This window comes from Vombatus ursinus, unplaced genomic scaffold (genome assembly GCF_900497805.2).
Source record: "Vombatus ursinus unplaced genomic scaffold, bare-nosed wombat genome assembly UNPS02013950.1, whole genome shotgun sequence".
NCBI classification, from domain to species: Eukaryota; Metazoa; Chordata; class Mammalia; order Diprotodontia; family Vombatidae; genus Vombatus; species Vombatus ursinus.
Window position 1 is genome coordinate 1,591,712 of NW_020953728.1, and position 19,224 is coordinate 1,610,935.

General features: G+C 34.8%; 1 protein-coding gene across 1 annotated transcript in view; it reads left to right on the plus strand.

The window, feature by feature from the left end:
* Window positions 1–19,224, plus strand: part of TMEM117 (transmembrane protein 117) — a 179,763-nt gene that overhangs the window by 153,618 nt on the left and 6,921 nt on the right. Inside the window, exon 7 of the mRNA XM_027858974.1 lies at window positions 6,691–6,820. Within this exon, the coding sequence (XP_027714775.1) occupies window positions 6,691–6,820 (130 nt within the window). The remainder of the gene's footprint in view (window positions 1–6,690; window positions 6,821–19,224) is intronic.

Here is a 19,224-nt window from a genome sequence, read left to right on the forward strand (position 1 = left end):
CTTAACATGGAAGCTAAATGACCATTCATCAGGGATATTTTAGAGGAGATTTGTTTTCAGATATGGATGGGACTGGATGACTTCTGTGGTCCCTTTGTTGAAGTTCTGTGATATGAAATTGTTGACTTACTTTATGGATTAATTTCAGCATTATGAGAAGAAATAACCATGCTGTTTTAAGGTTTAAGAACACGGCTAAACCTTGGTCATATTTACTACTTACCATGCTGCTTCCAGATGTCCCCAGGACACGACAACACCTCCAGGCTCTGCTACCAACTTACTGGGAGGCTGAGCTTCCACAGGAAAGGAGGAGGAAAGGAAAGAAGGAAAGAAACATTTACTTAAGGGCCTACTACATGCTAGATACTATGCTAAGCACTTTATAAATATCTCATTTGATCTTCACAACAACCCTGTGAGGTAGATGCTATTATTCTCATTTTATAGTCAAAGAAACTGAGGTAGATAAAGGTTGCTCAGGGTCACATAGTAAGTGTCTGAGGCTGGATTTGAACTCAGGGCTTCCTGACTCCTGGCCTACTGTTTTTATCCACTGCTACCTAACTGCCTCCAGATTCTCCCAGGGAATAACTCTGATAGGCAGGACACTCAGGACACTCTACCACCAGGCTGTCTCCCATTTGCCTTGAGACAATCCAATCCTTTTTCCCTATTGACCATGGATATTATAATTAAACTTAGATTTTAAAATCATAAATATAATAGTTAGAAGGAAAGGAAGTTACAGGATCCTCCTGTAAGGAGAGCATGAAGAAGGTCCAACTTTAGCTAAGGTTTACAATAAATGCTAGAGATATTTTAATTATGTTAGTAGAAAGAAGAAGATCCAGGTAGGTGTACAATCCCTCCCTGTTATGTGTGAGATGATAATGGATAATGAAGAGAAAGCTCCTATTTTGCTTCTATTAAAGAATTCATTTCATGTAAAGATGTAGATTAGATTATAAGAGGATTGAGAATTTGTTTCTTAATTGAACCCAAAGTACATTAATTAATAAATCAATTTCAGCCTGGAGGGATATTTATTCAGTGGGGTAAAGGCATGAACGGTTTGCGTATAAAATTTCAATTCTGCATTTCTAAAATACTCAATCTACATAGAATACGTAGTGAATGCCACAAAGCTTGAAGTAATTGCTAAAAAGATACAGTAGGATACTAATAACTGGACAGTATTTTAAATCATACTATGCCCTAATTTTATGGACAAGGTTACTGAAGCCTAGAGAGGTTAAATAACTTGTCCTAAGTTATGCAGGTAGAAGAATTATGAGTTGAGCCTATCCTCTGGGGCTAAATCCAGTGATCTCTCTGTAGTAATATTTTGCAGGTTGAAAATGACCCAATCCCAATTCCCACCAAACATTTGAGAAAACCAGGATCCGTGAATATTAATAGATCAAGGTAGGGGGCCAAAGGTAACTATATGAAATGTAAGAGGGATAAGTGTAAGTTCCTATACTTGAATTCAAAAACTAAATTTAGCAGGTACCAATGTAAGGAAGAAACATCTAGAAAGCAATATATAAAAAATATCTAAATGTTTTAAGCATGTCAGCAGTGTGACATGGAAGCCCTTTACTATTTAATCTTAAACTGCCTTGATAAAAATGTATTGTCCAGAATGAGAGAAATGGAATCTCTGTGTCTTTATTGGACTAGATTGAGAGTATTTCTAGTTCTGGGAGTTGTATTTTAGAATGGATATTGAAAAGCAGGAAATGCAAATTTGAAAACTAGGATAATGAGACAATTCAAATTACTGTAAGAGGAGAGACTAGGAGGATTGGGGATGTTAATCTTGGAGAAGAGAAAAGTTAGGGAGAATTTACTAATTATCTTAAAATATTTTAAGGCCTCTCACATGGAAGAAAGATTAGATTTCCTTTTCTTGGTTCTAGAAGGCTGAGAGGATGCAGATTTCAGTTTGATTTTTTTTAAGAGCTTGCTAGCAATTATAGGAATCTAAAAATGTAAATGTTTGCCTTGAAGGATAATGGGTTTCCAGTCATTGAAAACCTTTAAATGGATTCTGTAAGGATAGTGGTTACCTGACCATTTATTTCAGATTTTGTAGGTCAGAAGGATCCTTTGGTTACAAACTGGACTAGAAAAAGCTAACAATGTGTAGCTCACATCCCTATAGCCCTTTAAAGTTTACGTAATGCTTTCCTTATCGTAGTCCTATGAAGAAGGTTATAGAAAATAACTATTAAATATGCTATTATTCTATTTAATAAATTATAAAATAGATTCAGAAAGGTTTAAATGAAATGAATTGCCCTGGGTAACTTGGTTGTCAAAGGTCAGAGCTTGGGACTTGAACCAAGATTTTTTTTATTTCAAGGGTAGTGTTTTTTCCCCTTTGAAACCATAACTAAATTAGCTTTGGGATTTTTAAAAAAAACTATAATTCTATTATTTGTTTACATTTTATGATTTTAATATTTTTGTGAAGTTCATGAGGAAAAATACCTAAAGATATAGAAGTGATTGAAAATTGAGCTTCCTATTACCTAAAGAATCAGATATGTCCTGTATTCTAAATATTTTCCGTGTACTCTTATTAGAATGGAGGGAGTAATTTTTTAAAATATCTGAATAGTTATATCTAAATAATTAATTGGCTATTGCTTTGTTTACCTACTTTTACTGACATTGTAGTTCATCATATTCCTCATATTCTTAGTATCCAAATGTCTTACCATTGATTATCTATAAAACATCAGGGACTAAAACTGCAACTTATAGTAGAGAGTAAATTTGTATGAATATGTATAAATTTGAATAATTATGTACTGCTAACTGATGCGAAAGAAAACACTGAGACAACAGTAGAAATAAATGAAAACATTTCATTTCTATTCTGGGTTATTTTATAGACATAAGACTAGAACTTAAGGAGTACTCTGACGTATCTTGTTTTAAAACAAAATTATTTCCAACTTGATATCAGCTCTGATTTTCAAACTGCATTAGAATGTTTTTAACAGGAAAATGGGTTATGATATGTCTCTAGAAAAATTACTAATTACCGATACACCAAAATAAAATGGGTAGCATTTTCACATGGTAAAACATTTAAAATACTCTGAGCAACCAAAAGACAAAGAACCTGTTTTTTTCAAAATCTATTGTTTCTTTTACTATTTAAGGCAAGTCTGTAGCTAGAAATAGCAGATTATGTATCATGTCTAAAACCATAGTACCTTTGCTTTGCTTTGCTTTGGCTTTGCTTGATATTTTTCCCCCAAGAGGCAAAGGTGAAGGTCTAACAACCTTCATCTTAGTTTCTAGTTAAATGTGGAGAAAGATCTTTTCCATTCCACTTTTTAAATTTTAAGAATCTTCCATCTATACCATAATCAGCTCTAAAGGGCTATAGGATCTGAATATTAAAGGTCATATCATAAAAATATTAAAGAAGAGAACCAGATCAGGTTCACCTCATCACCTCTCACAGCAGTTCCCAAGGGTTTCACTTTTGGCCAAACAAGGGGAAAAGGTGATCACAAAAGATAAAATAAACAATTTAAATTACATGAAATTGAAAAGCTTTTATCTGAAATGGCTTATTATGGAGGAGTAGAAGCCCTTATATCAAATATTTCTGAAAAAGATCTGATATATGGGTAATTAACAGAAAATATGTAAGATCAAAAACCATGTATGCCACTCCCTCCCCCCTTTCTCAAATGGCCAAGCAATCCATCAACAAGTATTTATTAAGTGACTACTATTGCCAGGCACTATACTTAAGTGCTGGAGACACAAACTCAATGAATGAAGCAATTCCTAATTGTAAGTGGAAAACAAACAATTCTCAAAAGAAGAATTAGACGGGGCAGCTAGGTGATGCAGTGGATAGAGCACCAGCCCTGAAGTCAGGAGGACCTGAGTTCAAATCTGACCTCAGACCAAACACTTGACACTTACCAGCTGTGTGACCCTGGGCAAGTCACTTAATCCCAATTGCCAAAAAAAAAAAAAGAAGAATTACACTATTAGCAACCATAAGAAAAAATGTTTCACATCACTAATAAGAGAAAATGTGGACAAAATAACCCTGAGTTTTCACTTCACATCCAGCAAATTGGCAGAGATGACAACAGATGAAAGTCGTCAAAGTTGTAAGAGTTATGAAAAGAAAGGCACACTAAATACATTCTGAGTAGAACTGTGAATTGGTTCACCATTTTGAGAAACTAGTTGCAAAGATGGTACTGTGAAAGTGACTAAGAAAGTAACTAAAATATCCAGACCATGTGACCCAGAGATTCCAATGTTCTGCATATACCCTAAGGAGTTCAATGGTAGAAAGGCCCCATGCACACCAACATATTTATAGTAGCACTTTTTGGTTTTTCTTTCATCAAGCCTAAATGGACATCTTTTAAATTCCCACATCACTTTTCTCAGTTTTGCCCTCTAGGACCAAATAGAATAAATTTAATCTCTCTTCGACAGAATGGTTCAACCAGTGGACAACAACCAGCACTGTAATGTAGTGCTCAGTACACCCAAGGTTAAGGAACTTTGAGGTTCCTAACAATCTGTTCTGAAATGTTGGGGATTGCCCTGAAAATATAGTGTTCTGAATCTTAAAGATATGAAGGGCCCTAGTCCTGGGAGGAAATCCGTGTAAAAACCCAGATGACCATGGAGAGACTGAAGGGGATCAGTCACTTCACCCAAAAGTACAGCAGGGGGTAGAACCTGACCTTATTAAAAAGCCCCAATTCAGGAACTAAACTGGAGATAAATGACTAAATTAAAAAAAATACCAATCAGTGTAAAAAATGACTGATTGTAGATCTAAAGATCATCCAAATGAAGAAGCAAGTAAATTCATAAAAACTGTACAGAAACTGGAAGGGAAAAAGGGATTTTCCATAAGTACTAAATGGATTTACCACCACCATCCCCTCCATGAAGCAAGAGATAAAAGAAATAAAAGGTCTGGAGGAACTAACTGTAACGATATTAAATAATTTAGAAGAAAAAGTAGTGAAACTTACCTAAGAAATAGACTCCCTAAAAACTGAGAATATTTCAAACAGAAATCAATGATTCCATGGGATATAAGAAATTTTTTTGAACTAAAAATAGAAAATAAATGTAAGATAACTCATAGCTAGTATCCTGAAAATGGTATTGTTTTCCAATGTTCAGTAAAGCATTATCAATAAAAACCCTAACTCTAATGACTCATAAGTGCAAATCCCTGAAAGAAAAGGGCTATTTATAAGTTGATAGAAGGAAAATCCATAAGACTGTGATATACATGAAGTGCTTTGGGAAACTTCTGGCTTAATACAAACATGGAAGCCTTATCAGAAATAGCTTCTGCAACTTGAGACACATTACAACCCTGAAAAGGAAGATACAGCTATACCCACAAGAAGGATAAAATTAGAGTTTAAACATACACCTTCACTAGACCCTGGTGAGTTGCTTTAGCAGGAGGCCTCTAAACTAATAGCTCTGAACCCTCAACTATGCAGTTAAAAAAAAAAAGAGAAGTAAAAAAAATTGAGAGAGAAAATATGCTCTGATGTTGTGGTTGTATAATCATTTTAAGTCATGTCTGACTCTTCGTGACCCCATTTGGGGTTTTATTGGCAAAGATATTACAGTGTTTTGCCATTTCCTTCTCTAGCTTATTTTACACAGGAAGAAACTGAAGCAAATAGGGTTAAGTGACATGCTTAGGGACATACAGTTAGTAGGTGTCTGAGACCAGATTTGAACTCAGGAAGATGAGTCTTAGTACCTCCATACCTGGCACTCTATCTTATGTGCCACATAGCTGTCCATGCTCTGAAGTAAGTGATTTCAAATATAAAGAAGAATAGATACAAGAAAAGCTAAAGAAAAAAAACCTAGGCCTTCTTGGATTAGGAGTACTACAGCTCTAAGTTCTAAAGAGTAGGTAAGGAGAGAACAAAAGAGTTGAGAGCCTTCTAGTTCCCTGTTCTCCTAATCAATAAATGAAGAGCCACAGTGCATTCTTAGCAACCAAGACCTTCAAGAGTCCTCAGTAAAAGATAGTAGGAAAGAAAGGAAGGAGAATGAGAACTACTTATTTTCAAGGGAAGAGAGAAAAGAGTGAAGGGATGCAGCCAGGGGGAACAAAGCCTTTAGGAGAGAGTAAGAGAGAAGGCAAGAGCATGGATTATAAGATCATTATACTTAGGAATCCATTTAGTTCAATGCCTTCATTTTACACTCAGGCCCATAGAAGCTATGACTTCCCAGAGTTATCCTGCCAGTATGATTTTAGGATGGAACTTGAACTCAAATCTTTCTAATACAACCTTTATCAGTTTTTTTTTTATTGTTTAAAAACAAGGTGATTTAATTTTCCTGGAGATTATTCTCCAGTATATAAGGAGTAAACATCAATAATCCAAAAATTATTCCTATGTTGTTGGTAATATGGTTTCCTCCGACAGTTGTGGAGAGGGAAAAAATTCTAATGGATACCAATTACTTAATTTGCAAATAGCTATTCAGACATCTTACAACTTAAATTAATACTTCATAAAGTTGTCTATCTCTAAACTATTTAAAAGTAGATGCTTTAGACAAGACAATTTTTGTGTGCTTATGATGTAGAGGCAAAATAAATCGTATGTATTATTTCTTGTCCATTCTCTCTAACAGGATTGGGAATTCCCACATTTCATGGGAGATGTTGACGTAAATCTTCCTGGATTACACACACCTCATATGCAATTCCAGATTCCTTTGCTCCAGATGATCTTTAAGGAAGAATACCGAATACATATAACAGGTGTGTAACCTCAACAAACACATTTGGTTACCTATCAGAATATATTGTCCTATTTATTTTGGGGAGATAAATTGTTTTTACAATACATAGTTCAGCACACTTTCTCTTCATTTCCCTTCTTTGGTTACTGATGAGATTAAAAGAATGTACTAAAGCTTAAGCAAGCCCACTTCTCTGTAAGAAATTAGCAACTCCTTGTCACCTTAAGTAATACATATTGCTGCTAAAGACAAAAAATTCTCCCTTGTTTAAAAGGGTTCTCTTGTTGATTCATGGGTTATTTCATTTTTAGATTCATTCTGCTTATTCTGTTTTAGTCTGATTTATGATAATTTATGATAATAACCTTCCATGACACCCAAGTCATTCTAGTCTTAGAAAAGCTGCCTGAAATTAAGTTTTATATCAGTTTTTAACACAAAGTAGAGAGCTGAATGATCACAAATAAAGAACAGGCTACATTTGTTTCTGTTAACATGTAAAGTGCATGTGTACATATGAGCATGTATGTGCATGTATGTTTTTTAAGGGCAATGACTCAGTATCCTATCCCATGCTGGAGAACTTAAGCAATTAGTGCCTAAAGTGAAAACTTAAAAAAAAAAAAACAACCTTAAAAACTGTTGCTTAAAATAGCCTAAGCAGAGGCAGCTAGGTGGTGCAGTGGGTGGAGCACCGGCCCAGAAGTCAGGAGGACCTGAGTTCAAATTTGGCCTCAGATCAAACACTTGATACTTACTAGCCATGTGACCCTGGGCAAGTCACTTAACCCCAATTGCCTAAAAAAAAAAAAGCCCAAGCAGAACAAAACTGAATACTGATAGAACCCTTGCTTCCCAAATAGTCTATTTTTTGTTTTTTAGACTTTGTGTAAGGTAATATTTCTAAAATGGAGAATAAGCCCATGCATGGGGATAATGCATCAAGTTTTTATTTATATTCAAAGTTAATAAAGCCCATCTATCATATATATTTATGCATATATTACACAATATATGTAACACATTCTATGTGTATTATACATAAATATATGCATATTAGGATAAATCAATCATTTTCATGCAGGCCACAGTTTCTGAGTACCCATTTAACTGCTTTAATGATTAAATGGACCTCTCAAATAGCCATAATACACATGGCATGAGCACTTCCCCTTGGGTGACTCTTGCCTGGGCCATCTGGTCTTACCAACAGGGAATCTCTGTTTTCTGTTTTTAAGTTATTCTAGTCTGTCATCTCAGTAATATTTACTTTGAGCATTATAGTCTTGTCAGAAATATTATGTTCAAGTTAAAAATGCTGGATAGAGAAAGAAAATGGAATTAAAGTAAGTAAATAAACTGTAAGAATGCTTAGCTCATAACTTTTGAATGCTAGTATTACAGGACTATATATATAGATGTACATTACATCTATAGCATATATTATATATAAAATCAGTGCATATCTGACTTCAGTTTGAGATAAAAATCATTTGTCTAGCATTATATTTTCAAAAGTTTATGAGCAACCCAGAATATCTTTATTATTTCCTACATACTGCCTATACACTTTGTTACTAAGAATCTTTGGAGTTAATATCTTTTTAAGGTCAGCCTGTTTCCCTGAGGTAGGCAAGGCAGGCAATTCATTCAACGTTGGGACACAAGGCAGGACTTTAAGAGATAGGAATTTCAGGAGCTGGGGTTTTTCAAAGTAGGGATGGTCGAGAAAAATGTGAGCTTTGACATTATCTCTTTTAACTTTGTACAATTTAAAACTAGGTTAGAATAAGACACAGACTTGTATCCTAGGACACATGCCAAAGATTCCTGGTAGGATAACTGTGGGTTTGGAAGCTTTGGAGAATAGTTAACTTACCTTCCCTCTTCCATCTTTCTTTGTCCTCCCTAGTTTTCTCTTTATAGTGTTAATCAGCTGAAGTGTCACAAAGGCCAATCTGGTTTTTGTTTTCACAAAAGCCAGATATAATTTTGAGGGATTGGTGAAAGACTTTCACTTAGGCTTTCACTTTGTTAGACAATAGGCACAAAGGAAGGAGAATTACCTGAAATGTTTCATCCACTGTGCTGTAAGGCTCAGTGTACTTAAACAGTCTCATCAGGAAGATGAATCCTAACTTCCACATGAACTACAAATGCTGAATCATTAATACTTCTTCAGAGCTCTGTTTTATTAGAGTTAATGAAGTCTAATAACTCCTACATTCTTGTTAAGTAAAGTAAAATATCACAATATGTAGTTGTTAAGCATGAAACACCTTTCTTCATCCAACATGTCCCTAATTTAGGTTTGAGATTTTTTTTCACATAGAATCTTAACACAGCACAGTGTTTAAGTTAAGTAAGAAGTCAGATACAGGGCCATACAAAATAAAGAGATGAAGTGACCAGAGAGAGGGATGCATAATAAACTACCGATACATACAAATATATACACATATATGTATAACTATATGTATGTATATATATCTGTACATAAATACACATGTATTTTTAGATACACACACATATACACACATAGATACATATGTTGGTGGAGGCAGGTGTGTGTTTCTATGTGTGTGTGTGTGTGTGTGTGTGTGTAAGAAATGACAGGACATAGAACTAGAAAAAACCTTAGGGAATAGCATCGGGTTGGGGAACCTGTGACCTTGAGGCTATATGTGGTCCTTTAGGTCCTCAAGTGTGGCCCTTTGACTGAATCCAAACTTCATAGAACAAATTCCCTTAATATAAGAATTTGTTCTGTAAAACTTGAACTCAGTCAAAAAGCCATGTCTGAGGATCTAGAAGGCCACATGTGGCATCAAGGCCACAGGTTCCTCACTCCTGGAATAACTTATCTATTCCCTTTATTTTACATGGGAGAAAATTGAGTCCCAGAAAGATAAAGTCTCTTGTGGCAGGTCACATAGTTAAGTGGCAGAGCTAGGATTCAAATCCCAGATTTTCTAATAATTGGTTTATTACTTTTTGTAGCATGACATACTACCTTCTGATATATTTGACTAGCAATGTTACACTAGAAACAAGATTCAGGGTCAGAGAGGAAGACTGAATGAAAAGAATTGGTATAGGCACATGAGAATTACAGAAATGGAGGTAATCTATCAGCACAGAGAGAACCTGTATATGGAGAAATGGAATATTGATAGGGAACAAGAGTTTGAGTAATATGGTACAGTAGAAAGAAAATTGGATTTGGAGTTAGAAGATGGGTTAAATCCCAGCTCTGCCACTTACTACCACTTTGACCTTGGGCAAGTCACTTCTTCAAGTTTCAGTAAAATATATAAACTTTTTAAAATGAGGGTATTAGACTTGAAGGCTATAAGGTCCTTTACATTACTGAGCCACACAATACAGTGTTATGAGGAAATAACTTTGTAAACTATAAAAATGTCTACATTTTAATTATTATCTTGCTTCCTTTATTTGCTAATGCTACTATGCCTTCAATTAGGAGGGCTATGGTATTCATGGGAGCCTATAAAGGGAGAGAGATGGTTAGCTCTAGCTTTCCAATTACTCCTACCTCAATATAGGTTTGGTATTGGCCAGAATGGAGATAGTTCTGAGTGTTATCAAGACTGAGTTAGGCTATTTGAGCAGAGGATTCATCACCCTCCTTTACAACCAGGATCCTGAAAATCTGGCATCATTGTTCAGTAGAACATTACCAATTAGAATTTAAATATAATAACACACATGCAGGACCCTGGGAGAAAAGGCTATTTATAACTGGAAAGAAGGAAAATGCAAAACTGCAATATATCCATAGAGTTCTTTGGAAAATTTTTAGTTTAGTACAAATATATAAGCCTTTTCAGAAATAGCTTCTACAACCTAATATACTTCATGGATTTTAGGATTAGCTGTAACCCAATAAATGGAGACACACAAATTCCCACAAGAAGGGTAAAATTAGAGTTTAAACAGATACCTTTACTAGACCCTGCTGAGTTGCCTTAACAGGAGGCCTCCAAACTAATAGCCCCAAACCCCCAACTATGAAGTTAAAAAAAGAAGAGCAATTTTAAAAAAGAGTGAGTGAGAAAATAGAGAGGAATTATGCTTTAAAGTAAATTATTTCAGCTAGAGAGATGAGCAGAAACAAGAAAAGAAAAAAATGAAAAAAGCTTAACCCTTCTAGAGTTAGCAGTATACTGCAGCCGTAAAGAATAGGCAAGGAGAGACCAAAAGAGCTGAGAAGCTTCCAGTCCCCTATTCTCCTATCAGTAGCAGAAGAGCCACAGTGCATCCTTAGCAAGCAAGACCTTCAAGAGCCCTTAGTAGAAGATAATAAAAGAAAGAGAAGAGTGAGAGATTTCATGAGAGGAAAGAGGGGATGCAAGTACTTGGCACAAGTCCTTCAGGGGATAGGAAAGCGAGAAAGCATGGATCATAGAATCATGATACCTCAGAAGCCATGTAGTTCAATGCTCTCATTTTACGTATGAGAAAACTCAGAACCAGAGAAGTGACTTGCCCAAGGTTACCTAGCCGGTATGTGTTTAGGAGTGGGACTCAAATCCAAGTCTTTACAATAAATTGGTGGTGTGATTATTCCCACATGATTCAAAAATTGCCCCCACATCAGCAACTAATCATTTCCTATCAAACTATAATAAAATTATAAATTTGCATTATATATTTTGCAAATGATATGATGATATATTTGGACAGTCTCAAATACAACTAAAATTTAGTTGAAAAATTAATAATTTAGTAGTAGGATATAAAATATATCCACATAAATTGTCAGCATTCCTTTAGATCTCAAACAAAACACTGTAAGAAGAGATAGTTAAAGATACCCCATTTGAAATAATTCTAGATAGTATAAAATACCTGGGAGTACACCTAGGAGCACAAGCACAGGGACTAAATAAACAAAATTATGAAAACTTTTTATACAAATAAAATCAGATTGAAATAATTGGAGAAATATTAATTGTTCATGGGTAGGCAGGGCCAATATAAGAAAAAATGACCATTTTACCTAAACTAATTTATATATTCAATGCCTTCCCAATTAAATTACCAAAAATCCTTTTATTGAATTAGAAAAAATAATAACAAAATGCATTTGGAAGAACAAAAAGTGAAGAATACCGAAGAAACTAATTTTTAAAAATGTAAAGGAAGGAGATTTAGCAGTACCAGATCTTAAACTATATTATAAGACAGTAATTATCAAAACTATCTGTTACTGGCTACAAAATAAGAAAGTAGATCAGTGGAACAGAGTAGACATACAATTTGCCAACAGCAAATAAATATAGTAACTTTGTATTTCACAAGTGTAAAGACTTAAGATTTTGGGATAAGAATTCATTTTTTGGTAAAAATTGTTGTTAAAGCTGTATAACAGTGTGACAGAAATAGGCATAGACCAATATCTTACACCATATACTAAGATCAAAATGGATACGTGACCTAGATATAAAGAGAGCTATTGCAAGAAAATTTGAAGAACATGGAACATATTACTTATCGGACTTATGGATAGGGAAATAATTTATGAATAAACAAGAGATAGCAAGCAGAGTGAGTTATAAAATGAATAATTTCAATTACATTAAATTAAAAAGGTTTTGTGAAAATAAAACAAATGTAGCCAAGATCAGAAGGAAAGCAGAAAATTTGAGAAAAAAATTTATAGACAGTTTCTCAGATAAAGTTCTCATATCTCAAATATACAAATAACTTTGACAAATCTATAAGAATACAAGTCATTCTCCAATTTATCAATGGTCAAAGCATATGAATAGTCAGTTTTCCAATGAATAAATCAAAACAATTTATAGTCATATGAAAAAATGCTCTAAATCATCATTGATTAGAGAAATGCAAATTAAAACAACCTTGAGATATCATTTTACATCTATCAGGTTGGCTAAAATGATTGAAGGGGAAAGTGACAAATGTTGGAGGGGATGTGGAAAAATTGGGACTCTAATTCATTGTTGGTGGAATTGTGAACTGATCCAACTATTTTGGAGTGCAATCTGGAATTATGCCTAAAGAGCTAATAAACTGCCTATACCTTTTGACCCAGCAATAGCACTAATAGGTATATTTCCAAAGATAATTAGGGAAAATGGAGAAGAACCTATGTGTTCTAAAATATTTATAGCAGCTCTCTTTGTGGTGACAAAGAACTGGAAATTGTAGGGATGCCTGTCAATTGGGGAATGGCTGAACAACTTGTTGTATATGATTGTGATGGTATACTATTGGTGTGCTGTAAGAAATGATGAGTTCAGTGATCTCAGAAAAACATGGAAAGACTTGCAGAAAATAATGAAAAGCAAAATGAGCAGAACCAAGAGAACATTGTATATAGTATCAGCAATATTGTTTGAAGAATGACTTTGAGCGAATAAGTCATTTTGACTAACATAAATATCCAAATTAACTACGAAGTTTATATGAAGGAAGACACTATCTGCATCCAGAGAAAGAACAGATAAATAGAAGTATGTATAGAATAATTTTACATATATATGTGTATGTATATATGTGTATATATATATGTCTAATGGTAGCCATCTCTGAGGCAGGGAGTAAGGGGGAGGGAAGAAAAAAGGGGAAAAAAGGAAATTTACATGATAAATTTGTTGTATATATAAGAGGAATAGCAAATTGTACATAGTGAATTTGCAGTTTCATGGGCAATCATCTTTTTTTTGTACTATGTTATGGAAATGCTTGTTTTATTCCAAAAATTAAAAAAATAATTAATTAAAAAATAAATCAGAAACTAGGTGCTTTTCATGTCTAGTACCTCTCAACTCTGTTCTTGAGGAAAATATTCATGATATTCACTTAAGACTGCTGTATAGTTGATAAACCTTTGACCTGTTTTTCTTTCAACAGGACTGGGACCAATTTTGTATATTTTTTTTATAACATGGATTTCCAGGGATAATAATTTATCATTAAGTATCCAGCCTATGACTTATAGTTAGCTAGATTTTCCTTAGAAAGTAGACTCTTCAGTTGCTTGGTATAATCTCTTAGCACTTATGCTCCACTGGCATAGAATATGAGAAATTAGGGTCACATCCACATTAAAATGAGGCATTGAAATTGGATTTTGTGCAAGGATATAGGAATGTACACAAATAAACATGATGGAAGGGAGCATATGATAACTACAAAGGAGGGGTTCATGGACTTCAATGGAGAAAATATATTCCAGGCATGGGAATAGAATGAAAAAAAGCATGGTTAAATTTAAAGGTGAAATGAGAAGAAAAACAAGGTATTATTCTGGTTTAATTGAAATTCAGAGTACATGAAAGAGAAGTATGGTGAGATAGTATTTGGGAGCCAGATTGTGAAGAGTCTTTGATTCAGGAGATTAATTTTTTAGGCAATGGGGGGGGGGCCACTCAAGGTGTTTGAGTGGAAAAGTGATCTAAGTGGTACATCATGAAGATTATTCAGGCAACAATGTGAGGGATTAAATAAAAAAGGCATAAAAGAAGTACTATTATGAGGTTTTTCTTATATCAGTAAAATGCCAACTTACAATCCAATCACATTACCCGCCTCTTTGTTCCTCTGACTGAAAGATAATTCAGCATCTTGGTGAGGGGACCATACTACCTCTTCTTCAGTTAAGTAGAAGATTATGAATACTGCTCTGATTAAAACGACAATATACAGTGCAGCCTCCTGGCAACTATTGCTCCCTTCTTACTTCTTCTTTCCATCCTCAGTTTGCATCCACATGAAACTTAAGGACAGTATGTAACTTGCCAATAGGGCATCTTACCACCTGTGCATCTTCCTGACCTCAATGAAATACTGAATGTATATTTTAGGGCTGGAATGGATGCTCTGTCATGGCCATTTCATTTTTAACAAATAAGGAACAGAGAAAGAGACAGAGACAGACAGACAGACAGAGACAGAGTACACACTTCAGTATGCAAAGTAAAGTAATAAAAGATTATATATGAAATAATGAATCTTCTATTTAGCATGCTTTAAAAAAACAGTATTCAGTAAATTCAATATTTTACTTTCAAAGCTGGCCTGCTGGTTTGCATTTTCCCTTGATCTTTCTGTTCTCTTCTGTGGATTTTTAATGCATGCTTTTCTTTTCTTTTCTTTTTTTTTAGCCAACACTATCACTAGCTCTGCTCTCTTATCTACCCCTACACACAAACACACAAAAGAAAAACACAATCCTTGTAACAGAAAGAAAACAAACACACACATTTGTCATATCAAAAAGTGTATGGGTTCATCTTGGATCCATTACCCCTCGGGAGGTGGGTAGTAGGCTTTATCATCAATCCTCTGGAGTCATCATTGGCCAGTCATTGATCAGAGCTATAAGCTTTTAATATCTTTTAATGTTGATTTCAATGTTGTTCTGCGGTTCTAGTTCTCTCTTCATTCTGTATCAGTTAATGTAATCAATCAATAAACATTTACTAAGTACCTACTATGTGCCAGGCAGTACTAAGTTCTAGAGATACAAAAAAGAAGCAAAAAACAGTCCCTGCCCTCAGGAACCTCACAATCAAATGATAGAAACAACAAGCAAGCAAATATGTGCAAACAAACTATATATGGGAAAACAGGCCATACCTAAAGGAAGGTTCTGTAATTAAAAGGGTTTGTGAAAGGCTTCCTATAGAAGATTAGATTTTAGTTGTTACTTAAAGATAGGGGAGCCAGTAGGCAGAAATGTGGAAGAACAGTATTCTAGGCATGGAGAGAACCAGAAAAAAATGCTCAGAGATAAGAAATGGCATATCTTGTTTAGAGAACAGTAAGGAAGCTAGTGTCACTGCATCCCCAGTGCAGGTTTGGGAGGGAGAGAAACAGCTTCGGGCTCAACTGTACCCAAAATTATTTTTTAAAAAAGATATGCATTTTTAAAAAGCTGAGTACAGTTTTGGACATGTTGGATGTCCAGTATTTGAAAAACAGCTGGAGATGTGAGATTGGAGGTCAGCAGAGAAGTTAGGGAAGGATAGGTAGATTTCAGCAATGAGAGCTGATGAAATCACCAGGAGGAATAGTAGAGAGAGAAGAGAAGAAGGCTTACGAAACAGCCTCATCCATGGTCAGTGAGATTAATCTGGATGAGGATCAAGGGAAGGAGACTCAGGGAATAATCAGATAAGTAGGGAGAGAACCAGGAGAGAATGCTGTTCCAAAAATCTAAAAAGAAGAGGAGGAGACAAAAGTGATCAACACTGTCAAAGTCTCCAGAGAGTTTGAGGACAATAAAGATTGAGAAAACATCACTGGATTTGACAATTAAGAGATCGTTGTTTACTTTGGAATGATGACAGCAGAAGCCAGATTGTAAGGGATTAAGAAGAGCATGAGAGGAGAGAGAATGGAGGAGGTACCTATTGTGGATGATCTTTTCAAGGAGTTTAGACACAAAGGGCAGTAGAGATGATAGCAGGGATTGAAGGATCAAAAGGATCAAATTTTGTGAGGATGAGGGAGATGTGGGCATGTTTTTTGGCAGTAGAAAAGGAACCAAGAGACAGAGAGAAATTGAAAATAAATGATGGAGTCGGGATGCAATCTGTTGTGGGATACAGAGATGCAGGATGGAATAGGAAGACTTGTGCAAATATAAGGGTTAGCCTTGGTAAGGAGGAAAGTTACCTCTTCGTGTGAAAGAGGGTTGAAAGCATATGAATGATATGACATCAATTGAGGATGTGTAGTGTCAAACCCTGAGAATAAATGACCAAAGAGTCACAGAGGTTATGCAACCACTGTTAACTCTGAAAAATACCAAAGAGCTCACATTAGGTAACACCCTAACTGTTAACTCTGAAAAACAAAATAAAATAAAGTAAAACCAAAGAGCTAACAGTGGTTATAGGCAAAATGCATTCATTATTCCATTGGAGGAGAGAAACCAGGCATGCGTGCCAGGGTCTCCTCTAAGGGAAGACCCAAGACAGTGAGGCTAAACTTTGATTTTACACACACACACACACACACATACACACACACACACACACACGCACATTCTCACACACACATGTAGTTGTGGCTAGACAAAGAATCAAACAGTGTGATGTAGCAGCAGTGGTGAGGCGTAACAGCAACGAGGCAAGGTTGCCTAGTGACAAAAAGTTCATCCATAGCAGGGCTTCGTGACTGGGTGTGCTGCTGCTTGCCTGAGCTCAAGCACCATCAGTACTGTGATTTAGCTGCAGCAGAGTTCAACCAGAGGGTGTGCACAAAGGATTGTTGTTGTGCCAAACTCAGAGCACAGCTTGCTTGCTGGGCTTTAGCTCTGGAATACAAGGTGTCTCCTCATAGTAAGAAGAGGGGAGTGAAAAGAGAGGGTTGATCTTAGCATGAGGATCCTGACAATAGCATAAACTTGTAATGGTTCCTATCAGAACAGCTGTGTGATTTTCTCTACCTTTGATCGCATGTGTAAAAGTGAAGTCAGCAGATGGTAGGAGTGATCCAAGGCTGAGCCTTGGCAGGGAGAGTTTATTTGAAACTATCCCTTTCATTATTTCTTATAGCTGATTAATATTTTATTACTTTGATACACCATAATTTGTTTAGCTGCTAAAGTAGCATAAACCGTAATTTGAGGAAACTAATAATAATAATTATAATTATACGTGTGTATGTATAAAATATGATATGTATATTGGACAGGGCATGAGTAATGACGTCAGACATTCCTGAGTTCAAATCCTGCCTCATATACTTATTAGCTGGGTGATCTGGGGTAAGTAACAAGCTCCACTTCAGTTTCTATATTTTCCCATTTGTTTCTCTTTCTGTTAGATTTGTCCAAAACTAGCAGATGGACATTAAAATCTCCTACCACTATTATATTGTAGTAGCTATTGGGTTTTTTTTAGTCAATTGGGGTTAAGTGACTTGCCCAGGGTCACACAGCTAATAAGTGTCAAGTGTTTGGTCTGAGGCTGGATTTGAACTCAGGTCCTCCTGACTTTAGGGCTGGTGCTCTATCCACTGCGCCACCTAGCTGCCCCAATATTGTTTTTAAATTATCTATCTATCTATCTATCTATCTATCTATAATTATATATATAATATTATACATATTATATATATAATTATATATAATTATCATTGTCTTGTGTTTAAGTTAACTTTTGAATTTAGATTTAAGGAATTTGGAGGATGTAATTTAATAATAATATTAGGTTGTTATTTGTTGTTCCCTTCAGAATAATGCAGTTTTCTTGTTTATCTCTTTTTATATTTAAAAAAAAATTTTTTTACTTTATCTGATAGCATGATTGCAACTCCTACTTTTTTGGATTTACATAGACCATAGTAAATTTTGTTCCAGCCCCTAATTTTTATTCTGTGTATGTCTTTGCTTTTCAGCTGTGGTTATTTCTAACAACAGATTTTAGGTCTACATTTTCTTATTCAATCTTTCACTCCTTTTTTTGTTTTGTTTTATTGGATTTTTTTAATCCATTCATATTGAAGTTATCAAAATTAACTCTATTTTCCTCTATCTCTAATATTAGTTTTTTTCCTAAAGTTTTTTCCTCTTCCTCTACAAACATAGTACTTTGTCTCTTTAATTATTTTAACATAATCTATTTTAAACCAACCTGATTCCCACTGGCTATCTTTCCCTCCCCCTCAATACCCTTACTCTTGTTTTTCATCTCTTTCCTTAATTTTGGAGTTTTGCTTCAATTATTGTGAAGTCTTTGTTTCCTTCTTTTATCTAGTCTTCTATTTATCTCCCTATTATCTTCTATTCATTAATTAATCAAGTAAAATCTCCTTTCCTCTTTTCCCTTCAATTTTTTCTTGTTAGTTTTAAATTTTATTTGCTACGTAATTTTCTTTAAAAGATTTCTTTCCCTTATTTTCTTCATTATTCCTCTTCATTTTCTGTTTATTCTGAATTTTTATTCTTTATATTTATTCTTTCTTTGATCTCTTCATCCATTATTCTGTAGACCCTCTTACTCCTGACAGATTTTAGGAGGTATTATCCTTTCATTGGTAACTATTGACTTAATTAAAGTACAATACACATTCCCTTCTATTTTTATCCTTCCCTTTCCCACTTTTATATTTCTTCTCATTTGGCAGTTTAGTGCCATAAAAACAAAACAAAACAAAGCATTGATTCACCTGTATAGGTGGGGTGCTGTGAGGCTTAGTGCATTATGTTTCTGGCCTGTTTCACTACAATCATTTCTGTTTGATTTCTGCTTTCATTCACCCTTGTCCCCTTGTTTGCTTTAGAAAATAATATAACAATGACCTCTCTATTATTTTATTGTTTGGTTAACTTCATAGATGTCTTCTCTTTTTAGATTTTTTTTCCCTTTTCTTCTGGGGTAATTTGTTTCATAATCTATTCTATCTTAGGTTGCTGTTATA